Source organism: Lemur catta, chromosome 1, assembly GCF_020740605.2.
Source record: "Lemur catta isolate mLemCat1 chromosome 1, mLemCat1.pri, whole genome shotgun sequence".
NCBI lineage: Eukaryota > Metazoa > Chordata > Mammalia > Primates > Lemuridae > Lemur > Lemur catta.
In genome coordinates, this window is record NC_059128.1 from 91,369,424 (window position 1) to 91,388,712 (window position 19,289).

The window sequence follows — 19,289 nt, forward strand, 5'->3', positions numbered from 1 at the left end:
ATACTTTGTGCTTGGTGCTGGGTACACATAGGACTAAGATTGAATACTAGTTTTTCTAGAGCATTTGATCTTTAGGACTCTAAGATGTTTACATTAAATAATATAGAAAGTGATAAACTACATAAGTGAGGTATATATAAAAGATCGAGTGAGTTCAGAGAGGGAGAGAAATTGCTGGTGTGAGGGCCAAAAAGGAGCTTTAAATAGCTAAAGACTTTTATTGAGTATTTATATGTCATTTACCACATTGGGCACTTGCCATGTGGGCTCACTTGAAGAATTTGGGTATGTGGAATGATGGGAAAGGGCATTCTAGACAGAGACCAGCACAAGTGCCGAAAGAAAAAATAAATTTGAAGCTCTCCATTGGCTTTATTGAGATTCTCAAATCAGTTAACACTTCCATAAGATAGAAGTTAACACTAACTTCTTCTATAGTTAACGCTTCTTCTGTGTAGATGTAGATGTAGATGTATAAGATGTAGAACACTTATAGAAGAAGTGTTCCAGTGAATCAAACAGGTAGTTGGCTTTCTAGACAGAAAAAGGGCTGAAGAAAGCAGAAACAAAGAACAGAAAGTAGATTGGTCATTTCAAAGTTAGTTTCCTTGTAAAGTGGGGACAGGGAGAGAGAACAATGGGAAAATAACTGGTTCACATTAGATTACTTCAGGTTACTTTTTGCTGTAAGGATTAAAACATAGGGAACTTCATTATCATGCTGAGTGCAGATTGAAACTGGCCTGTCTGAGAAATTAGGCTGTTACCGCCCCCCCCCCCCCCCCCCCCCCCGATTTCTCAGGAGGCCAGATAACAACTCATTTTCAGTTTGGGGAGCATGAGTGATTCGTTTTGATTTTCAGGGTGGTCTGTTAGGGCCTAGTGCGGTTTAGTCCAAAACAATGGCCTCCTGTAATTATTGTTTAACACAAGGAACTGCACAAACCTATTGCATGAACAAAGTCTAGTTTGTATACCATTAGGAAAGCATGTATGTTTTAAGTTCTCGAATGATTTACGATGTTAGAAATTATGTTAACATAAAAAATATGCTATAGGGAACCATAGGTAGGTTATTTTGTCTGGAATGCGAGGTCTCCAAAGGGTAGTATAGGAAAAGGGATTGGAAAAATTGGTTGGGGCCAGAATACAGAAGACCTTATGTGCCAGACTAAAGTTTGACTTTATTATATAAGAAATGAAATGCTAGGGAGCAAACAAACAAAAAAGCAGAGAGATGACACACTCAGAGCTGCCATGTTCATCAAAGTTTATTTTGCAACATACTGAATGGATTAGAGGGAGGAGACGAGTTAGGAGACAGTGTTTGTGAATGCTTGAAAAACCAACTGGTGCAATGTCTGGCGCTGTGCAAGTAGCATTTCTTATTAGGTAAGTGATGTTGATGGCTTGTCCTAGGACACAGGCAGTGTAGAAGTTCATGCCTTATGTACTATCTCACAAAGCAGGCAAGTAGAGTTGAAGAGTCCTATCCTAGCCTGCAGCAACTGCTGAATTGTTTAAGAATTCATGCTGCTGGTATGTACCAGCTCATATTAATATGGTATGGTAGCATCACCAGACATGCCCTGTGTTAAGATTCCAGATCATCACCAAAGAATATGATCCGGTCTGGTGTATCTGAGTTCCAGTGGTTGCAAGATAGCACACAGAACAGAATTTTTAGAACCAGAAGGCACTTTGGAGATTATCTAGTCCAACCCTCTTGTTTTCCTTATAAGGAAACAGGCCTAGATTGTCAGGTGTCTTTCCTAATATCACGTGATCAGTGATAAAACTGATACTAAAAATCAGTTCTCATAACTTTTGCCAATGTGTGTGTCCTCCCCAAAATTCATGTGTTGAAGCCTTAACCTTCAATGTGATGCTATTTGGAGGTGGGGCCTTTGGGAAGGAAGTAGGTTTAGATTAAGGCACAAGAGTGGAGCCCCAGTGATGGAATTAGTGCCCTTATGAGACCAGAGCTCACTCTCTCCACCAAGTGAGGACAGAGCAAGAAGGTGGCCATCTGCAAGGCAGAACCAGGGCCTTCATCAAAAACCAAATTGGCTGGCTCCTAGGTCTGGACTTCCCAGCCTCCAGAACTTTGCAAAATAAATCTATATTGTTTATGCCACCCAGTCTATGGTATTGTTATAGCAGTCTGAGCAGACTAATACACATTACAATATATTAAATATATGTATAATTTCTCCTGTATGCTCTGCCTTGTAAACCACAAGAGGGTTAATGGAAAGAAGGTGGATTCTTTGGATCCCACCAGATGTGTACTTTAGGTTTGCATCTCAGTTTTTCTGCCTACTGGCAATGTGATCCTAGATATTTTATATGTCCTCTTCAAGTCTCAGTTTCCTCATCTGGATAATGGAGACAGTATTATATCATTTACAGGATTGTTGTGAGGATTAGAAGTAAAATATAAAAAGTGCATTGCAAAGAGTCAATGCTCAATAAATAGTAGCTGTTAGTATACATTTTTTCTGCAAAAAAAAGATGAATAAAGCACAACACAGGTGGCATTGTAAGCAGGATTATAATATGAAGAAGAAATGTCATACACATATATAACAGAAGATTCTGTGGGAAAACAAATGAGGAAGGAGCTCATTCTGATGAAGACAATTTAGTGACTACCTCAGAGGGGAAGTTTAATTTATGTTGGGTCTTGAAGAATGAGTAGGAGTTCACTGGGTAGAGAAGGGGCTGTGAGTTTTAAGGTGTGAAAAAACAAAGAAGTATGAAACAGTTCTACATGTTCTGAGGAAGATAAAAAAATGTTACATTGCTCTATGGGGGAAATAAAGGCTGTTAGACTGGAAAGGTGGGGGGAGCTAGAAATTTTGGACTTTATTTTATGGGTTATGGGGAACCACTGTGTGTGTGTATGTGTGTGTGTGTGTGTGTGTGCCACACAACTTTACTGAGTTATAATCTACATGCCATAAAATTCACCCATTTATGTATGGTGTTTTGCAACCATTAACACTAAAAAATTTGGGAACATTTCCATTACCCTAAAAATTCCTTTGTACCCTTTTGCAGTCAATCCCTCTTTCCACACCCAGCCCCAGGCAACCAATAACCTACTTTTTGTTTCTCTATATTTGCCCTTTCTGGACATTTCATATAAATGAAATTATAAAATATGTTTTCCTTTTTCTTAGCATAATGTTTTTAGGATCATCCATGCTGTAGTGTTCGTATACATCCCTTTTTTGAGTTGCTGAATAGTAACTCACTTATGCATATACCTCATTTTGTTTATCCATTCAACATTGGATGAACATTTAGATGGTTTCCACTTTGGGGCTATAACAAATAACGCTGTTATGAAAATTTGTGTACAACTATTTGTGTGAACTTTGTGTTTTTATTTCTCTTGAGTAGATATCTAAGAAGTGGAATTGCTGAGTTGTATGGTAAATTTATATTTAATTTTTTAAGAAACTGCCAAATTATTTTGCAAAGCGATTGTACCATTTTATTGTTTTTTTTTTTTTTTTTTTTGAGACCGAGTGTCACTTTGTTGCCCATGCTAGAGTGAGTGCCATGGTGTCAACCTAGCTCACAGCAACCTCCAACTCCTGGGCTTAAGCAATCCTACTGCCTCAGCCTCCTGAGTAGCTGGGACTACAGGCATGTGCCACCATGCCCGGCTAGGTTTTTCTATATATATTTTAGTTGGCCAGCTAATTTCTTTCTATTTTTAGTAGAGACAGGGTCTCGCTCTTGCTCAGGCTGGTCTCGAACTCCTGACCTCGAGAGATCCACCCGCCTTGGCCTCCCAGAGTGCTAGGATTACAGGCGTGAGCCACGGCGCCAGGCCTATTCTGCTGTTTTTAAGCAGAAGAAAGATTTGGTTTTCCATTTCTGCTAAACTGAGGAGCAAAGAAACCCAGAAATTGAATGAGAAGTCAATTTAATTTTGAAAGAGTTTGTAACAGTATGCACTTGTTTGAGTTTACAAAATGTTACATTGGACCAAAATTTCAAAAAGAACTCTTAAAACTGCAAGGCTAAGTGAAGTTATCGTACTTGTTACTAGGTATATATTTCTTCTTGTGGACCAAATCAAGACAGAAAAATGTGCAAGATAATCCTTTTATTATTATTTTTTATCCATACTAAGTCATTTTTCTACCCCTCAGCTAATGAGCTTCCTTTGCTTGATTTGGGTGAACTTGGCCTTGGAGAGTTTATAGCTTGGTAACTACTTCATTCAGGAAATTGCTTTATGAATTTACAATCATGTGTAAGGTACTTTCAAAACGGGAATCTAGAAATAGCCCTCTAGCAAAGAGGTTTCAATCTAGTAATTGATTCAGAAATTTGGGGGGAAAATATTGTTGCTAATAGTAGTTTGTTCAAATCAGGCTTTCCAGCAATAAATGGTATTTCCAATCGGCAGAGAATCATCATTTATCCTGAAAATCAGCAAAACACTCTGGCCCAGGATATGCTGTATTAGAACAGAATGGCTACAGTGTTCAAATCTTTCTACTCAGAAGATAGTATTTTCTAAAATATGTTATGTTATGTTCTATATTACGTGGTCCCTGGGCTGAATAAAAAGACACAGAAGTAACTGTTCATCTGAATGCTAATCTTTTATAGGGAGTGCTAAAGTATCCCATAGAGAGAGGTTGATGATAGCAGAGATAATTCCAAGTAGAATTTAAAAATTATATGTGTCTCTAGAACAGTGGTCCGCAGCCTTTTTGGCACCAGGGACTGGTGGCTGCAAATACACATGAACCTTAGCTCCCGTGCCCACCCTACCCCTGCTGGCCACTTCCTGCTATGCAGGCAGTTCCTAACAGGCTACAGACTGGTACCAGTCCACCGCCCAGGGGTTGAGGACCACAGCTTTAGAATACAGCATGAATCTCATTAGGAGGGTATAGAAAGAATGGTAGAAGGGGTGGGTCTGGGGCTTGTTAAGTGGTCATTATTATAATTAATGTTGGGTGAGGCTAATATTTAAATTAATTTTTGTCCTCTAAGCCTGAAGTCCCCAACCCCTGGGCCAAGGACTGGTACTGGTCTGTGGCCTGTTAGGTACTGGGCACAGAGCAACCGGTCCCCACCCCCCCACCCCCATCTGTGGAAAATTCTCTTCCGTGAAACCGGTCCCTGGTGCCACAAAGGTTGGGGACTGCTGCCTAAGCAATGAATAATTGACAGATGAAGCAGCTTCTGCTCCACAAAAGAGAAGTCATTTTGGAATTGAAAAAATATATTGTTTGAAAAGTCCATCAAATAAACAAGTGGATTGCTGCGAAATGACTATATTTTACTGGAGTCAATATTTCCTCTCCCAAGAAGGAAAAAATCCAGAATCAAATTAAATGCGGAAAGACTGGTTTCTGTCTTTCCAACATCAGAGATAAATGATGTTAGAATAAAACAGGATATTTCTTCAGCTCACAACTGGTGGTACCATGAAAGGATAGAGTTCCTGTTAATCTCCTAGCAGGAGGCTTCTGCCATCATTGGGAGTCTAGGCTTGCCTTAAGAGTCGTGGTGGGCCAGTCATGGTGGCTCACAACTGTAACCCTAGCACTCTGGGAGGCCGAGGCGGGAGGATAGCTTGAAGTCAAGAGTTCAAGACCAGCCTGAGAAAGGGCGAGACCCCATCTCTACAAAAAATAGAAAAATTATTCGGGCGTTCTGGTGTGCACCTGTAGTCCCAGCTACTTGGGAGGCTGAGGCAGGAGGATTGCTTGAGCCCAGGAGTTTGAGGTTACAGTGAGCTATGATGACCCCTCTGCACTCTAACCTGGGAGACAGAGCCAGACTCTGTCTTGAAAAAAAAAAAAAAAGTTGCAGTGGGCGTGGGAGTGGGAGTGAGGAAAAGTAGCGGTGCAGGATCCATCAGCGTGATTCTTCTGGGATCCAGGAGAGTTCTCTTGACAAAAATTCTCTCCTCACTCCCAAGTTTTTGACATCCCTTAAAGCATGTAAACTTCTTTTTTCTTCCTGTCTCTGGTGACATATATGACATGAATAGCTTCCTTTGGACCATGGCTTTGAACACCACTGGGCCTCATCTTCAGTTTCTTGCTCAAAAGGGGAACCAAGGTGCTGAGCTGTATCCCAGCACCGCAGCAGTTAGTCTTCCTAGCACCATGAGCATGGCTCAGTGTTTTTGCAGACCTGTTAGAAGAAGCGAACGCCCCTGTACCCTTCCATTTGATCCAAATGCACATTGGACATGGAGGTCTACTTTTCAGGGACAGGACTGCTTGAACTCGCCTCATGAAAAAAAGTTTAGTAGTAATGATAGCAACTAAGACATTCCTGAGGACAGGTCTGTCTTAACGACTAGTCTGTGATGGTTACTTTTGCTTTCTTTCCCAGAGTTTATTAATAATGTGGCATTTGTTCTCCTTTCTGATTTTCCTGTGAGACCATTATAAACAGAATTCTAAGAAGACCCTCTTGTACTCCCACATAAGTTCCCTTCTTGAAACTGAGCAAGCTGATCCAAGGTAGAGAGGTGAGTGTAAATCATCATTTTTAGCAAAAGGAGCTTAGGCATGGGTTTGAGCAGAGGCCTAGAGGTGACAGATTTCATTTTTTTGATCTCCATTATTTTCATTAACTCTCAATTTCCTTAGAAAGTGGTGAATATTTATAATTATGTAGAACTTAAGGGTCTAAAAGATTCCACATGCGTAATCTCATTCTTCCTCTTTTCTGAAGTGGTTGAAAATAAAAGCAGTATTAGGGACTGTTTGCTACATGCAGCAACTTCGAGGATAGGTTCAAATATATATTGAATGCCTACTGAGCGTGAGGGATGCTTAGGCATTCCAGTATGTGTATGGAGGCAAATGCCAGCTCAGTTGCCTTTACTCTGACTTCTGAATATTTTATAATTTGAATGTCCTTGAGATTACTTTAGAAGTAATTTACAAGTTTTTGCATATTAAAACAGTGTGATACTTGGCTAATGTTAAATTTATGGTTCGCCCCTAAGTAATCTACTCAAAAGAAGGGGGTGGGGCAGTGACAGTGCAGGTGAGAATTTTAAAGTCTTTGGCATCATTTCTACAATTCCATTTTAATGATTTCTAAAGCACAGATGACACAGTAGGGTGTGCATTCAGGATTTCTCTCCTTCTACACTCAGGGAAGATATCACTAATTAGCCATGGCATCCTTCCCCTTTGAGACAGGAAGCAGCCACAGAATCCTTAATTCTGCATTCCCAACAGCAACCACCAATCAATGGGCGCTATCTCACAAGTTAATACTTCTTTCTTTGCTGTCTCTGATCAAAAGGGTAGCTTAATCCTTGTAGACTTTTTTTTTCCCTGCAAAATGGAAGCGAATGATTTTTTTCTTTTTAAAGGACTATACTGTAGACCAGTGCTTCTCAAATTTTAATATGCATATCTATCACCTGGAATCTTATAAAAATGCAGATTCTGATTTAGCAAGTCTGGGGTGGTGCTTGGGATTCTGCATTTCTAACAAGGTCACAGGTGATGCCAATGTTACTGGTCTGTGGACCACACTTTGACTCTTTGACTGTCAAGGTTCTATTAGGCCCTTCACTAGAGACAAAATGGAAGCTGCAAAACTATGTACAGTGCAACTCAATAACAAAAAAAGAAAAGAAAAACAAGGCAAGTGTTCCATTAGAAGCTGAAGTTTTATTATAGGATAACAGTACATAAAGCACATCTAAAATTGATGTGTTCAATGCACTTTTAATAAAGGTAATGTAATATTAAAGGTACAGTTTCTAAGTACAATATAACAACATTCATATTAGAATGAAAATCGCAGTATTTAAAAGACAACATTAAATCTCTCTTTTTTTTACAGCTTGTATTTACAAAATGAATCAAAATATTTTTTTTAAATTCAGGACTCAATAAAATAAACAGCTGGAAATAAGCAGACTACTGTAAGAGTGAATTGAAAAGAAAACCCAATGTAAGTGAAAAGTTGGATGATCCTCTAATAAAGATCATTAGCAAAGTTTTAGTTAAATACTATTTTTAGGGTTCCCATAAATGGCTTGCATTTTTAGTGTGGCAGAAAAGGAGTTTTTTTACATACTGTACACAAAACAGACAGCATATATTTATAGGTACAGTATTACTGTTTCCAAACTTGCATGTATATTTACAGAAGGCTGAGTTTGTTACTCACAGAGGTTTGTGAAATTTGTGTGCTTAATCCTCGAGACCTACACACAATTAGAATCAGCATTTCATGTGGTCTTTTAAAATGTGGCTTTAATACTTGGTTGTAGAAGAAAATGTTAACCATAAGGCTTGGCTTATTTTATAAATTTACCAAAACAACCCAGGAAAAAATTTTAATTGGGGGGCACACTTGTTATCCTTTAACAATTATCAAATGCTGACATGTGCTGGCCATTGTGCAGACGCAAAGAGATACATACAATCTCTACCCTCAGGAAGCTTAGGATGCTAAATGGTGCTCTAACAAAAAAAAAAAAAAAAGGTTTCAATCTCTTTCCAAGCAAGGCAGTTGAGGAATGACGTGATTTGTATTAAAAGAGATTTCTCCCTAAACTGTAGCCAATCCACTTTAAAAGGTTAACTATTAGCATTAGCGCTCATTAACCACACAATTGCATTTATAATCAAGGTAACAGCAACTCTTCCATAAAAATGGAAAATGTCTAGAATTGTGGGTAAATATGCAGTGCATGGAAGCCAATAATCATGGCTTGAGAATTTATCACCTTCAATTACAAAAAGTGCAGTAAACAGAAACATTTGCTCTATATTTATAAATTGCTCAAAAATCTTTGCTAAAGATCTTACAAATTCAGTAATATTACAGAACAATTCTAATCAATATTTAATAAGGTTAACTACATCCTTAGTTAGATATTTGATATACTTTGATTTTTAACAAAGCCAATAGATAGATATTGGGAGACTGGGTGAAAGGGTTTAATTAAAGTTCATTATTAAATGACTTTTAAAATGAAGGTCCTTCACTCAGTTCATGGAACTGGTTAAGGTCATATTAAATCAGAACATCCCTTGTCAAATTTGCTTTATGGCCCATGTTCCACCAGTGATGTCTCCATACTTCTCATGATTCAGGTAGGAGGGGAAAGGTTTATTCTGCCATCAAGCTACCAAGGATGTTTTATATAAATGCCTACTGTCTATAATAGGAGCTAAGTATACAACTCTGTCAGGTGCCAATAATATAATTCCTTAATAAGAAAAAAATGTATTACTCCATTAAATGAGAATGTTTCTTTAGGATCTTGAAGGCCTGGCAAATTATTTTTCAGCTCAGGAGATAGGGTATAAAGCCAAGTAGCAAACATAAAGTAAATGCTAGTAAGTTTTCATATAACCATATTTATAAACAAATTCACCCTATAGATGTCAAATATCCATACTAAGGAAGTAATTTTATCCTAATTAAATACACTCTAGAATAATTTATATAATGATATTATGTATTTAAAGAGAAAAGCATGTCCCAAATCCAGCACTCTGATACAGCTGCTAGTTGGGCATAGGTAGATATATATATATGTATATATATACAAATATATAGTTATACTCAGTGAAATTAACAAGACCCAAAGGTGGTATTGTCTAGGAATAAAAGGGATATTTTTTTTTGTTCACAAAAGTAACTTATCTAGCACCACACATCAGAAAAACACAAAAATAGCACACTCTAGTTCTAAACAGCTATGTCTAAAATAGATTATATAGTAAAACCGGTATTATACAGCATATTGTGGATTTGATAAACAGATAAATATTTGCACTGAGTAGGCTGTTTATAATATAACATTTTCTTATCTATACAGAATGAAAGCCAAAAAGTTAACTGTATAGAGATGTGCAGAACAACATTAAATATTATGACTCAAAAGCAGGGACGAAGGTAAATTTGAAAGAAGAGTAAGAGAGAAAATGTTTACAGGCCATTACAAGTTCTTAAGTTAATAGTAAATAAGGAATCAATTGCTCAAGTTGAAGAAAGCAGTAAACAAGAGATTGCATTTACATGCAGATGTCTAAAATTTGTATTTTTTTAAGTCTATGCACAAAAGTCATTTGTTTTATTGCTTGACATTCAGTTATGGCTAGATTATTTAACCTATTTTTTTTTGTACTTTGGAAACAAGAATATTGTTAAAGGTGCCATAAAAATGGACAACATTGAAAACGGTTTGCAAATAAACCACCTAACACTGCAGTTCTTTATACATATTAAAAGCCTTGTCTGGGGTTTGTCATATGTTAAATATATTTAAACTGGGAAAATATGTTGTAGCTTGAAGCCTCCCATTGGCCCAAACATCCAATACAAAAACACATCTCCACAAAAGGAGCAGGCAGACAATACAGGTACATTTAAAGAAGCAGCCAGCTAATGTCCTAATGTTTAAAAATTTACCACTGTTTAATATGAGATTTCAAACTGTTGTGGATAAGAAGAGAATTTTGGATTCAGGAAGATGCATACAGTACATATGGATTTTTTTTTGTGAAATCATATTCACTATATTGCTCAAGAATTATCTGCATTTACATATGCAATCTTTTCAATGATAATCAAGTTCCTAGAAATAGTATCCACATTAAAATAATAATGGTGAGAAAGGAATCACACGTGAACACTGGAGAGAATTTAGTCGTTCTAGAGAACAACACAATGGCATGTGCAGCAAGTCAAAGCTAACAGCAAGCTATCTTTCATTATTCTCAGAAGGAAAAAAGTGTGATACTGCTAATGTGGCAAAGCACACTAAATGTAAACAGCAAACAGGAATTCTCTAGGTAACTAACATATTCATATTCACTTTCTCAACACAAGGCTCCATGTTATGTTGCATCACTGGAAAAAGGTTGTTTCTATTTGGATTCAATATTCTGTCATTCATTTGTAAATAAATGACTGAATGTATTTATTGCTCTAAGTTCTGAGGGTTTGGTTGAACATGGAGATCCCCCCCATCTACGACAGCTCCTTGGTATGAAGTCAAGCTTCTGGATTATATTAAAAATGATTCTGAGAGCCTGACGAAACTGATCTCATTTATGCAAACACACAAGCAAACAGACCCAGAAGTAAAACCAATGGTACTACGGAGCCATTGCTAGTCAGCCTTCCCTTCTCTTAAAAATAAACAGCAGTAAGCAGTTCTCTGGAATCAAATCTGGTGGAACCTTTTTATACGACTAGTGTTTAGGGACAGAATGAAGACCTGCATCACAGACTATTAGCAAAAGATCAAGATTTGCTGTTGCAATTGCATTTCTGGGCACATAATTTGATCCATAGTATAAAGTTGTTTTCATGGGGTTAACTTTATAAGTAAGAAGTGGCAATCACATGCAATAATATGTAAAAATGTCAATAACCTGTATCAATGACAGAGAGAGAGAAAGGAGATACTGCCATTTTCCATATTCTTTATTATCGAAAACAACACGGTAAAGCCATCTTTTGCATCTGATAGACATGGAAAGTTTTCTCAAATTATAGTCCTCTATCATAGTAAGAAAATATGTAAATCTTCTGAATGTGTATTCCAGGGGTGGAAGAATCAGAGCCAACAATTACACTGAGGTTTTCTGACTTTATGGAAAATAATATGTGGGAATATGAGAAGAAAACTGTATTTCAAAACTATAGCATGTAACCCTAAAAGCTGGCTCAAGTTGCTGTCTACAGGCAGATTTGGTTTTGTCTTTAAACATTAGCTCTTGTATTAATTCATCAGGTATAAATTACAAATGTAGAAGTAAGAATTGTTTTACATAAAGGAATTTTTGGTTTGTGCCTAGAGGAGAACACATGAAAATAATAGTTAATAGCTGGCATTTTAAAAACATGTTTCATCTTTTACCTATCTCACTATACTGATAGGCAGGTCTCTTCTCTCATCACTTGTTTTTAAAATTTTTAATCCATAATATGTAAGAATTTGGACTAGTTTTTAACATATAATGCTATATATATTTATCATGAAAATTTTAATTATTATAGAAGTGGTAAAAGGAGTATGCAAGGACTGTATTTTGAATGATGCTCTTTGCTGGTACATTACCTATTAGTTTATCTTTTGAACACACTGGCATAACTTTGCTTTGGAAGTTATTCAATGCTTTTAAGCACACAAAACTGAAGAGCACATAAGTTGTGAACTCAAAATGAGACGATAGTGAAGAGTTTACACACACACAGTTCTATACAGTTCACTTGTGCCTTGGAGGGATAGTATTATTATCATTATTATTAATAATAAAAAACACAATTTGTCCCAGTAGTACTGGCCACCCTGTTTTAAGAGTTTTAGAAGATCCCTGAGCACATTGTTTCTGACTCTTAACCCCAACTCCAAAATGATAGGGCTTCTATTGTTGATATCAAGATGGATTGTCATTCACAGTAAGTCAATCATAAGGTGCTTATTTACCCTTGTTTTTTTTCACCAATCAGCACAAAGAACTGTCAGAAAATAACCTTTTATTATTATCTTAAATTAATAGCACTGGAAGGACACATGATTTAAACAATAAATGTTTGAAACAGTGGCTTTAGGATTATTATCTGGCTGCCCCTCAACAATTACAAGTGATTCGATCGACATTCCTTAGCCAAAAACAAAAGGCAAAACAGAAACAAAAACAAAAACAAAAAACCCAAAAAACTGTACAAATATGTATTTTTCCCTGAGGGATCAAGGTACACCTGCAAGTGCTCTATGTACATATTGCACTAGAGAGGAATGAGGAACATGTGCAAAAAAGCAACAATGAGAGAAGCTTACACATTACTTAAACCTTTTCATTAAAGATTCTACTAGGTTGTTTTGCATTTTGGAATGTCGGAACACAACAGCTAGCTATTCCTTAGTCTAAAACTAAAAACACGCATTTCTACTATGGCACATTCAATGAAATAAAAAGTTTTCCAAAGACAGATAGACAAATTCCATCAATAAAATAATACAAAGTTTGTTTGTTTGTATTTTTTTTTTTAGAAAATTACATTACTTTCTTTCTTTGTTTCACATTACAAAATCTTTTTTTTTTCTTTACACAAATCACATTTTATTGCAGGAATATTTCAAGTGCCATCAAATATTTATAGAAGGGTTAAAAAAATAGAAGTCTCTCTAAAGTGGTCCAGACAAGGCTTTGTATAGAATAAATCTTTTTTTTTTCCATCTTCTAGTTTTGATTTAAGTATTTTGAATACATTTTCTTTTCCATTGACACTTAGTAGCCTAGAAGCGGTCCGACACACACACATCATACACCTCATACACACACGGACACACACATACACACGCTCCTTCTTCACCTCTCAGCCCACCTCCATACGCTCACAAATATCTGGGTATCCACACTATAAAGAACAACCAAACTTAGAAGCAGTGTCTTAAGTCGTATTTTTCTTAAGTTATAAAGGGTGAATTAGGATGCTGAAGACTTTAAAAAATCCATAGTTTTAACACAAATTAAGATGCTGAACACTTAAAAAAAATCCATAGCTTTATAACACAATTTGCAAACTGTCCGAAAAGCACTTTCATCTGCACTTCTGTTTGCATTGTGACCAAGGCCAGTTTTTTCACAATATGATACAACCATCTGGACACCACGGTAGTAGAAGGTCTTCAGGCTTTGTACAAAAGCCTTATTTACCTTATGGGAAAAAAAAATTGTATAAGGGTATTATAGCAGCCAGGTTGACAATGATGTGGTTCCAGTTCTTAAAAGATGATTGGACATTTAAATTTAGGAAACTTTAATTATAAGAACTATTAAGAATAGTTCTGATATCAACCAAATATTTTGTGTCATCATACAGGTGTTTTTATAATAAAGGAAGAAAATAAAAAGGCAAAGTTTTTCACATCCTTTTCTGGACTCCATATTTTTTTGAACTGAATTTATTGTTTAACTGCAAATCCCAGCTTAGATCCAATAGTAGTCAGTTGTTCCCTCATTTCACCGAGCATGTCTCTGTGTCTACTATTCTCTTCCTACACTGTTGATGGACTTTGCTGTTAAAGTCCATCTCGGCTTTTCTTTCAGAAACACCTGGAAGCAGCACGATGTTACTCTATCTTGGTTTACTGTAAAAGCAATGTCACCATGGTATGAATATTACTGAGGTTAGGGCCTCATGTTTTTTGCATTAGGTACATGCAAAATCCTTTCTGGGAAAAGGAATTTCTTTTAAGTTCAACATTATGTTCTCTTTCACCCTTAGAGAAGTTCAATTAGCTCTTAATTATTTCACAAATGGACACTGGAATTAGGTTTAGTTGCTCTTTAATGCGCTAGCACCTGAGGCTGGTCATATTCAGAAAGCTTTGGTTAAAAAGAAGTTAATATACTTGGATAAAACCATCCCCAAATTTAGTGAATCTACATGACAAAACAAAACAAAACAAAGAAACCCCCAAAACAACACCACACCATTCTCCCCCAAAGGAGAAACAAAAGAAGAAAAATGGACAAATAAATAACTGAACTAAGCTTGGTACTCTTTTCAGAGTATAAATACTATTGATCTTTAAAGGAACTATGCTTACTTAAATTAAAAATTTGATTTAACCCTTCTTGACCAAATATAAATACTATATGCTGACAGTTAGCCTCTCTATATAAACACTCACATAAAATTTTATATGCCTGTAAGAAATTTAAAGGAATATTACTCTTGTCTTCCCTTACTATATTTTTGAAAAAAAAATTTTTTTGGATGTTATTTAGGCTTCATACACATGTCTGTGCGAATAATTCCTTCTCCTTTTCCACATCCCTCAGGAAACAAGTCAGAAAGTCAGTGGAGTTAAAAACAGAGTGAAGTGCTCTGAGAAGCCCATGCTGGTCACCCAGCATGACATCAGGAGCTGAAATTCCTGCGGAAGATTCTGCAGGGACCCTGGTGGCAGAGGAGACTCTCTGATGCAAAGGGCTGCTTGGAAACTCCTACTTTACACGCATGGAAAATGTTCCCTTTTCCTTACAAACACGGTCTTTGATGTCAGACCAGTAGTTTGAATCCCACCCTTTGTGTGACTAAAAAAATTATCTTCTAAATGCCTACATTCCTAAAAGGTCACTTGTTTTTAAAATATGCACATTTGTCTACCAGACTGTTCCTTTCCCCTCCTCCCATTGGGAATTATTAAAAAAAAATAACAACATGAAATTAAATAAAAACAACTCAATATTTCTCATCTGAACACAAAAGCCAAACAATCTTCTAAATATTAATAAAATAAATTACAGTCCACAGTTTTCTACTGAAGATAAATACAAGAGTAAATGTTTGCAGCTAGCATCAACTTTACTTTAAAGGCTTAAAGTATTTAATATTTAAATAAGAGAAACTGGTTCAACATTGTATGCCTCCCTCACCTTCCTATCCATTGTCTATCAAATATAGAGGGCAATATTCTAGAATTATAACATCTGTAGACAATGAATCTAGAATTAGCTCATTCTGAGATAAACTTTTAGGGTTCCTAGATTATACCAAGAACATAAACATTCACAAAGTAAATGCTTCACGTCCTCATGTGGAGAGTGTGCGTTTGCTTCAGATATAATCTTTGGGTCCTTATAATAAAAGCTAGATTCCAATATATATTCTGGATATGGATTTGTTCTCAAAGCATAAAAATTCCAAGTTGAGACTGAGTCCATATAACTACCAAATTGTGTAAAATGAGCCTCCCCTTCCCGCCTCCATGAAGTGACATTTTAAAAAGCTTTTTTTTTTTTTTAAATGTGCATGATGGTATAAGACCACAGCATCAATCAATCATTCAACTTTGTATGAAGCATAAACACATCTATCCTTAAACTTGCCAAAAAGCAAAGTATAATTTAGGGAGAGTTCCGTTTCTAATTCCAAGTTCACGTGTAAAAACAAAAATCCAACATGGTGATTTCTAGATATGACCAGCCAGTCTTTTAAAAGTAATTTTGTAAACAGCAGCATAAATACCTCCCGACGTACCTTCCAAGCCTTCTCAGTTAAACTTGTGTTTCTGGTGCACATGCGACACGACAGTGAACACGCTAGCATTTAATTTAAAGAAAAAGGTGCAAAATGAAAGTGCCTTATCAATTCAACAGGAAAAGCTACACCAGTAACTACATTTTATATTAATTAAAACAATATATAAACAATATCTCTTTTAGCTATATATAGTCTTCATGCCCATTTACCCTGTAATATATTATAATGCTATTGTTGCTACTGCTATGGACCCTTTTCATGCCATCCTGCTGACTGGCAATAATCGGTGAAAAAATAAAAACTTCCTTCATGAAACAAAGAGCAAGTTGTGCAAAGTAATGCCGCCACCTCCGCTATGCACACCAGTCACCGATTATTGCTGGACTCTCTGTTGTTACGGACAGATTGGTGACTCTGGAGAAAGTCTGTGGGCAGTGAGCTACAAGAAAAGGAAATCCTCTGACTTTAGTACCCTCCTTCTGTTGTAAACAGAGGTCAAAGATCGAGAAGTTGAGACAGAAAAAGGGTCCATATCTGTAGGCATAATGGAAATCATATGCATGAGAAAAACAAGTTCAACTTTTATTTGTTTTCATTGTTTCCCCTCCTTTGCCTGACCCCATCACCAAAAGATGTGCAGTGTGTGGCGCTCCAGGTCTGTGCAGGGCCATATAAAGTGTCTCGGTTAATTTTTTTTGTTTGTTTTTCAGGTTTGTACTTCAGACATTCTAGAAGTGCTTAGGTGATACATTTACCCATCAATTTGCATTGCTGGCTCAAATTCTGAAGTGAACAACTCCTTGTATAATGGAGGAAAATGAAGTCGCACAATGTCTGGATATATTGCTTTAAATGCCATTAGCTTTTCTGTATGTCGTCCACATAAGGCTCTTAATGTCGAGACCTTGCATATTAACTGTAAGTGGAAGAAAGGACATGTTGTCAGGAGAGAACGGGCATGAGAATCAAAGATCAGGGAATCTGGATGGTGTTTACAACACTGTTTATAATGGTGAAACACTTGAAGCAACATAAGCATCCAGTTAATAGAGGATTGGTAAAAGTAAAAGATGATACAGTCATAGCCTATAATGCCAGGTACATGTTAACCATGATTTTGAAGATGAACAATGTAATAACTTAAAAATATGTTCAGGCCCGGCATGGTGGCTCACGCCTGTAATCCTAGCACTCTGGGAGGCCGAGATGGGTGGGTCATTTGAGCTCAGGAGTTCGAGACCAGCCTGAGCAAGAGCGAGACCCCCGTCTCTACTAAAAAAAATAGAAAGAAATTATCTGGACAACTAAAAATATATGGAAAAAATTAGCCAGGCATGGTGGCACATGCCTGTAGTCCCAGTTACTTGGGAGTCTGAGGCAGGAAGATTGCTTGAGCCCAAGAGTTTGAGGTTGCTGTGAGCTAGGCTGATGCCATGGCACTCTAGCCAGGGCAACAGGGTGAGACTCTGTCTCAAAAAAAAAAAAATTATATAAAATATATGTTCATAAGCAAAGGTTGTCACAGCTCATCAGTGCAGAGTCGGGATGAGAACCTACGGCTCTGGATTCCTCCTCCTATTTCAAGATGCTTTCTGCTCTAAGGCCTGGAACCCTGGCCTCTGCCACTGTCTGGTGATGGGGAAGTAGGCGAGGGGGCAGTCGTGGAGAGTGAGGGCACTGCTACTGCGTAGAACACATTTTATGCAGAACTAGCACTAGTAACTCCAATGCAACAAGTTTCTTCTCGATAAAGAGTTTTCCCTGTAACAAAGTCATTCTGGGTCTGAGAGTCAGAGGTCTGAATGGAAGTCCCAGCATTGACCATTTACCCGATAAGGGTAATAATACGATTTGCAAACATGCCTTTAGACTCTAATGCACTATATACAAAGGCAAAATGCTTATTATTTCAACCCAGAATAATCCTCTCTAGGAAGCTTTTTCACCAGTTCTTGTCTACGTTAGGGGCTCTCTATGATAAAAGAGAGCATTTGGGCATTTGGGCAAGAAGAGGGAGAAGAGAGTGAAGCTCCTGAAGGTTCTTCCCCCTTCCATTTCCCAGTCCTGCCCCATTTGCTCATTTAACAGGTGCAAAATCAAAAATAAAACAGCAATTAGCCCCCAACTTTCACTTTCTGATCTAACCTAGCTACAAGGAGAAAAGAAAACAAACAGGATAACAAAAACAAAACCTCTTAAATCATCTCACACAATAAAACACATAAAAATAATTTAGGGCTGGTTTTTCTCAGACCAAATACATACTACTAGTACTGCCACTGAAGGACACTAACATTTTAAATTGATATCTGAATTGTATTATTATTGTGAAAGATAATAATTAGCAAAAATGAATCCTTGTTCCTTGAATATATGGTAGTAATGGGAGATAGATGAAGAAAATACAAAAGTCATTTACTTTTGATTACTAATGATTAATGGAAATAGAACTATTATTATATGGCTATCCTGATTAACTCTTTTAGTCCTTTATGACCTCCTTCTTCTACATCGAAAGATTCTTTTTCTAATTTTTATCAATGCAGAACATTAACTGTGCTTTATGGACAACTTTGATGGAACAGGAGGAGGAGTTCCAGAATGTATTAATGCTTAAAAACTTTTTTTCCTACCAATTGCAGGACATTTTTTGATCAGTGATAATAAATAGAATTTAACCTGAATAGTGAGTTTTGGCCCAACAGAATTTTTTGAAATGGAGATTTCTTTCTTTTTAGTAGCCTGTTGCTTACTGACACTTTGGGGACTTCGTCATATGACTTCCAAGGGCAGCTGGCCTCATGGTCTGTGCCAGGGAAAAATTCAGGCCATGCCAACCGGAAGCCTTTGGCTCTCACCTTTGTTAGTATTCCATCTTCTCGGTGATTCTTCTGTAGGACGTGTTGAAGAGCTAGCTGAATTTTCTGTTGCAGTTTTTCAATTTTTACCTTTTCCTGCAGCCATGAGCGATCTACACACGAAAAATTATATTCCTTAGTCTTCCTCCCATGTGGTGTCAGAACACCCCATTCCTCCCATCCTTGGGCACAGAGTATCACATCACCATGCATATTTAGAGACTCATAGGCCAGTTTCAGTCCTCTTTCAAAGTTTGCTCTTAAGGGAGTGGAAAAGTGATCTACAACAGTTATAAAACAGGGTGTGAAACCTTTCTATTTTTACTGATAATTAAAGGAAGAGAGGCACCTCCCCTTCCAAAGAACAGCCATTTAAATATAAGGCCCTACTTG

General features: G+C 37.0%; 1 protein-coding gene across 1 annotated transcript in view; it reads right to left on the reverse strand.

Moving 5' to 3' along the window:
- Positions 1-7,662: 7,662 nt before the first annotated feature.
- Positions 7,663-19,289, reverse strand: part of RORA (RAR related orphan receptor A) — a 96,672-nt gene continuing 85,045 nt past the window's right edge. Inside the window, exons 9-10 of the mRNA XM_045530568.1 lie at positions 18,897-19,009; positions 7,663-16,954 (exon numbers count right to left, since the gene is read on the reverse strand). Coding sequence (XP_045386524.1) covers positions 16,790-16,954; positions 18,897-19,009 — 278 coding nt within the window. The 3' untranslated portion in view covers positions 7,663-16,789. The remainder of the gene's footprint in view (positions 16,955-18,896; positions 19,010-19,289) is intronic.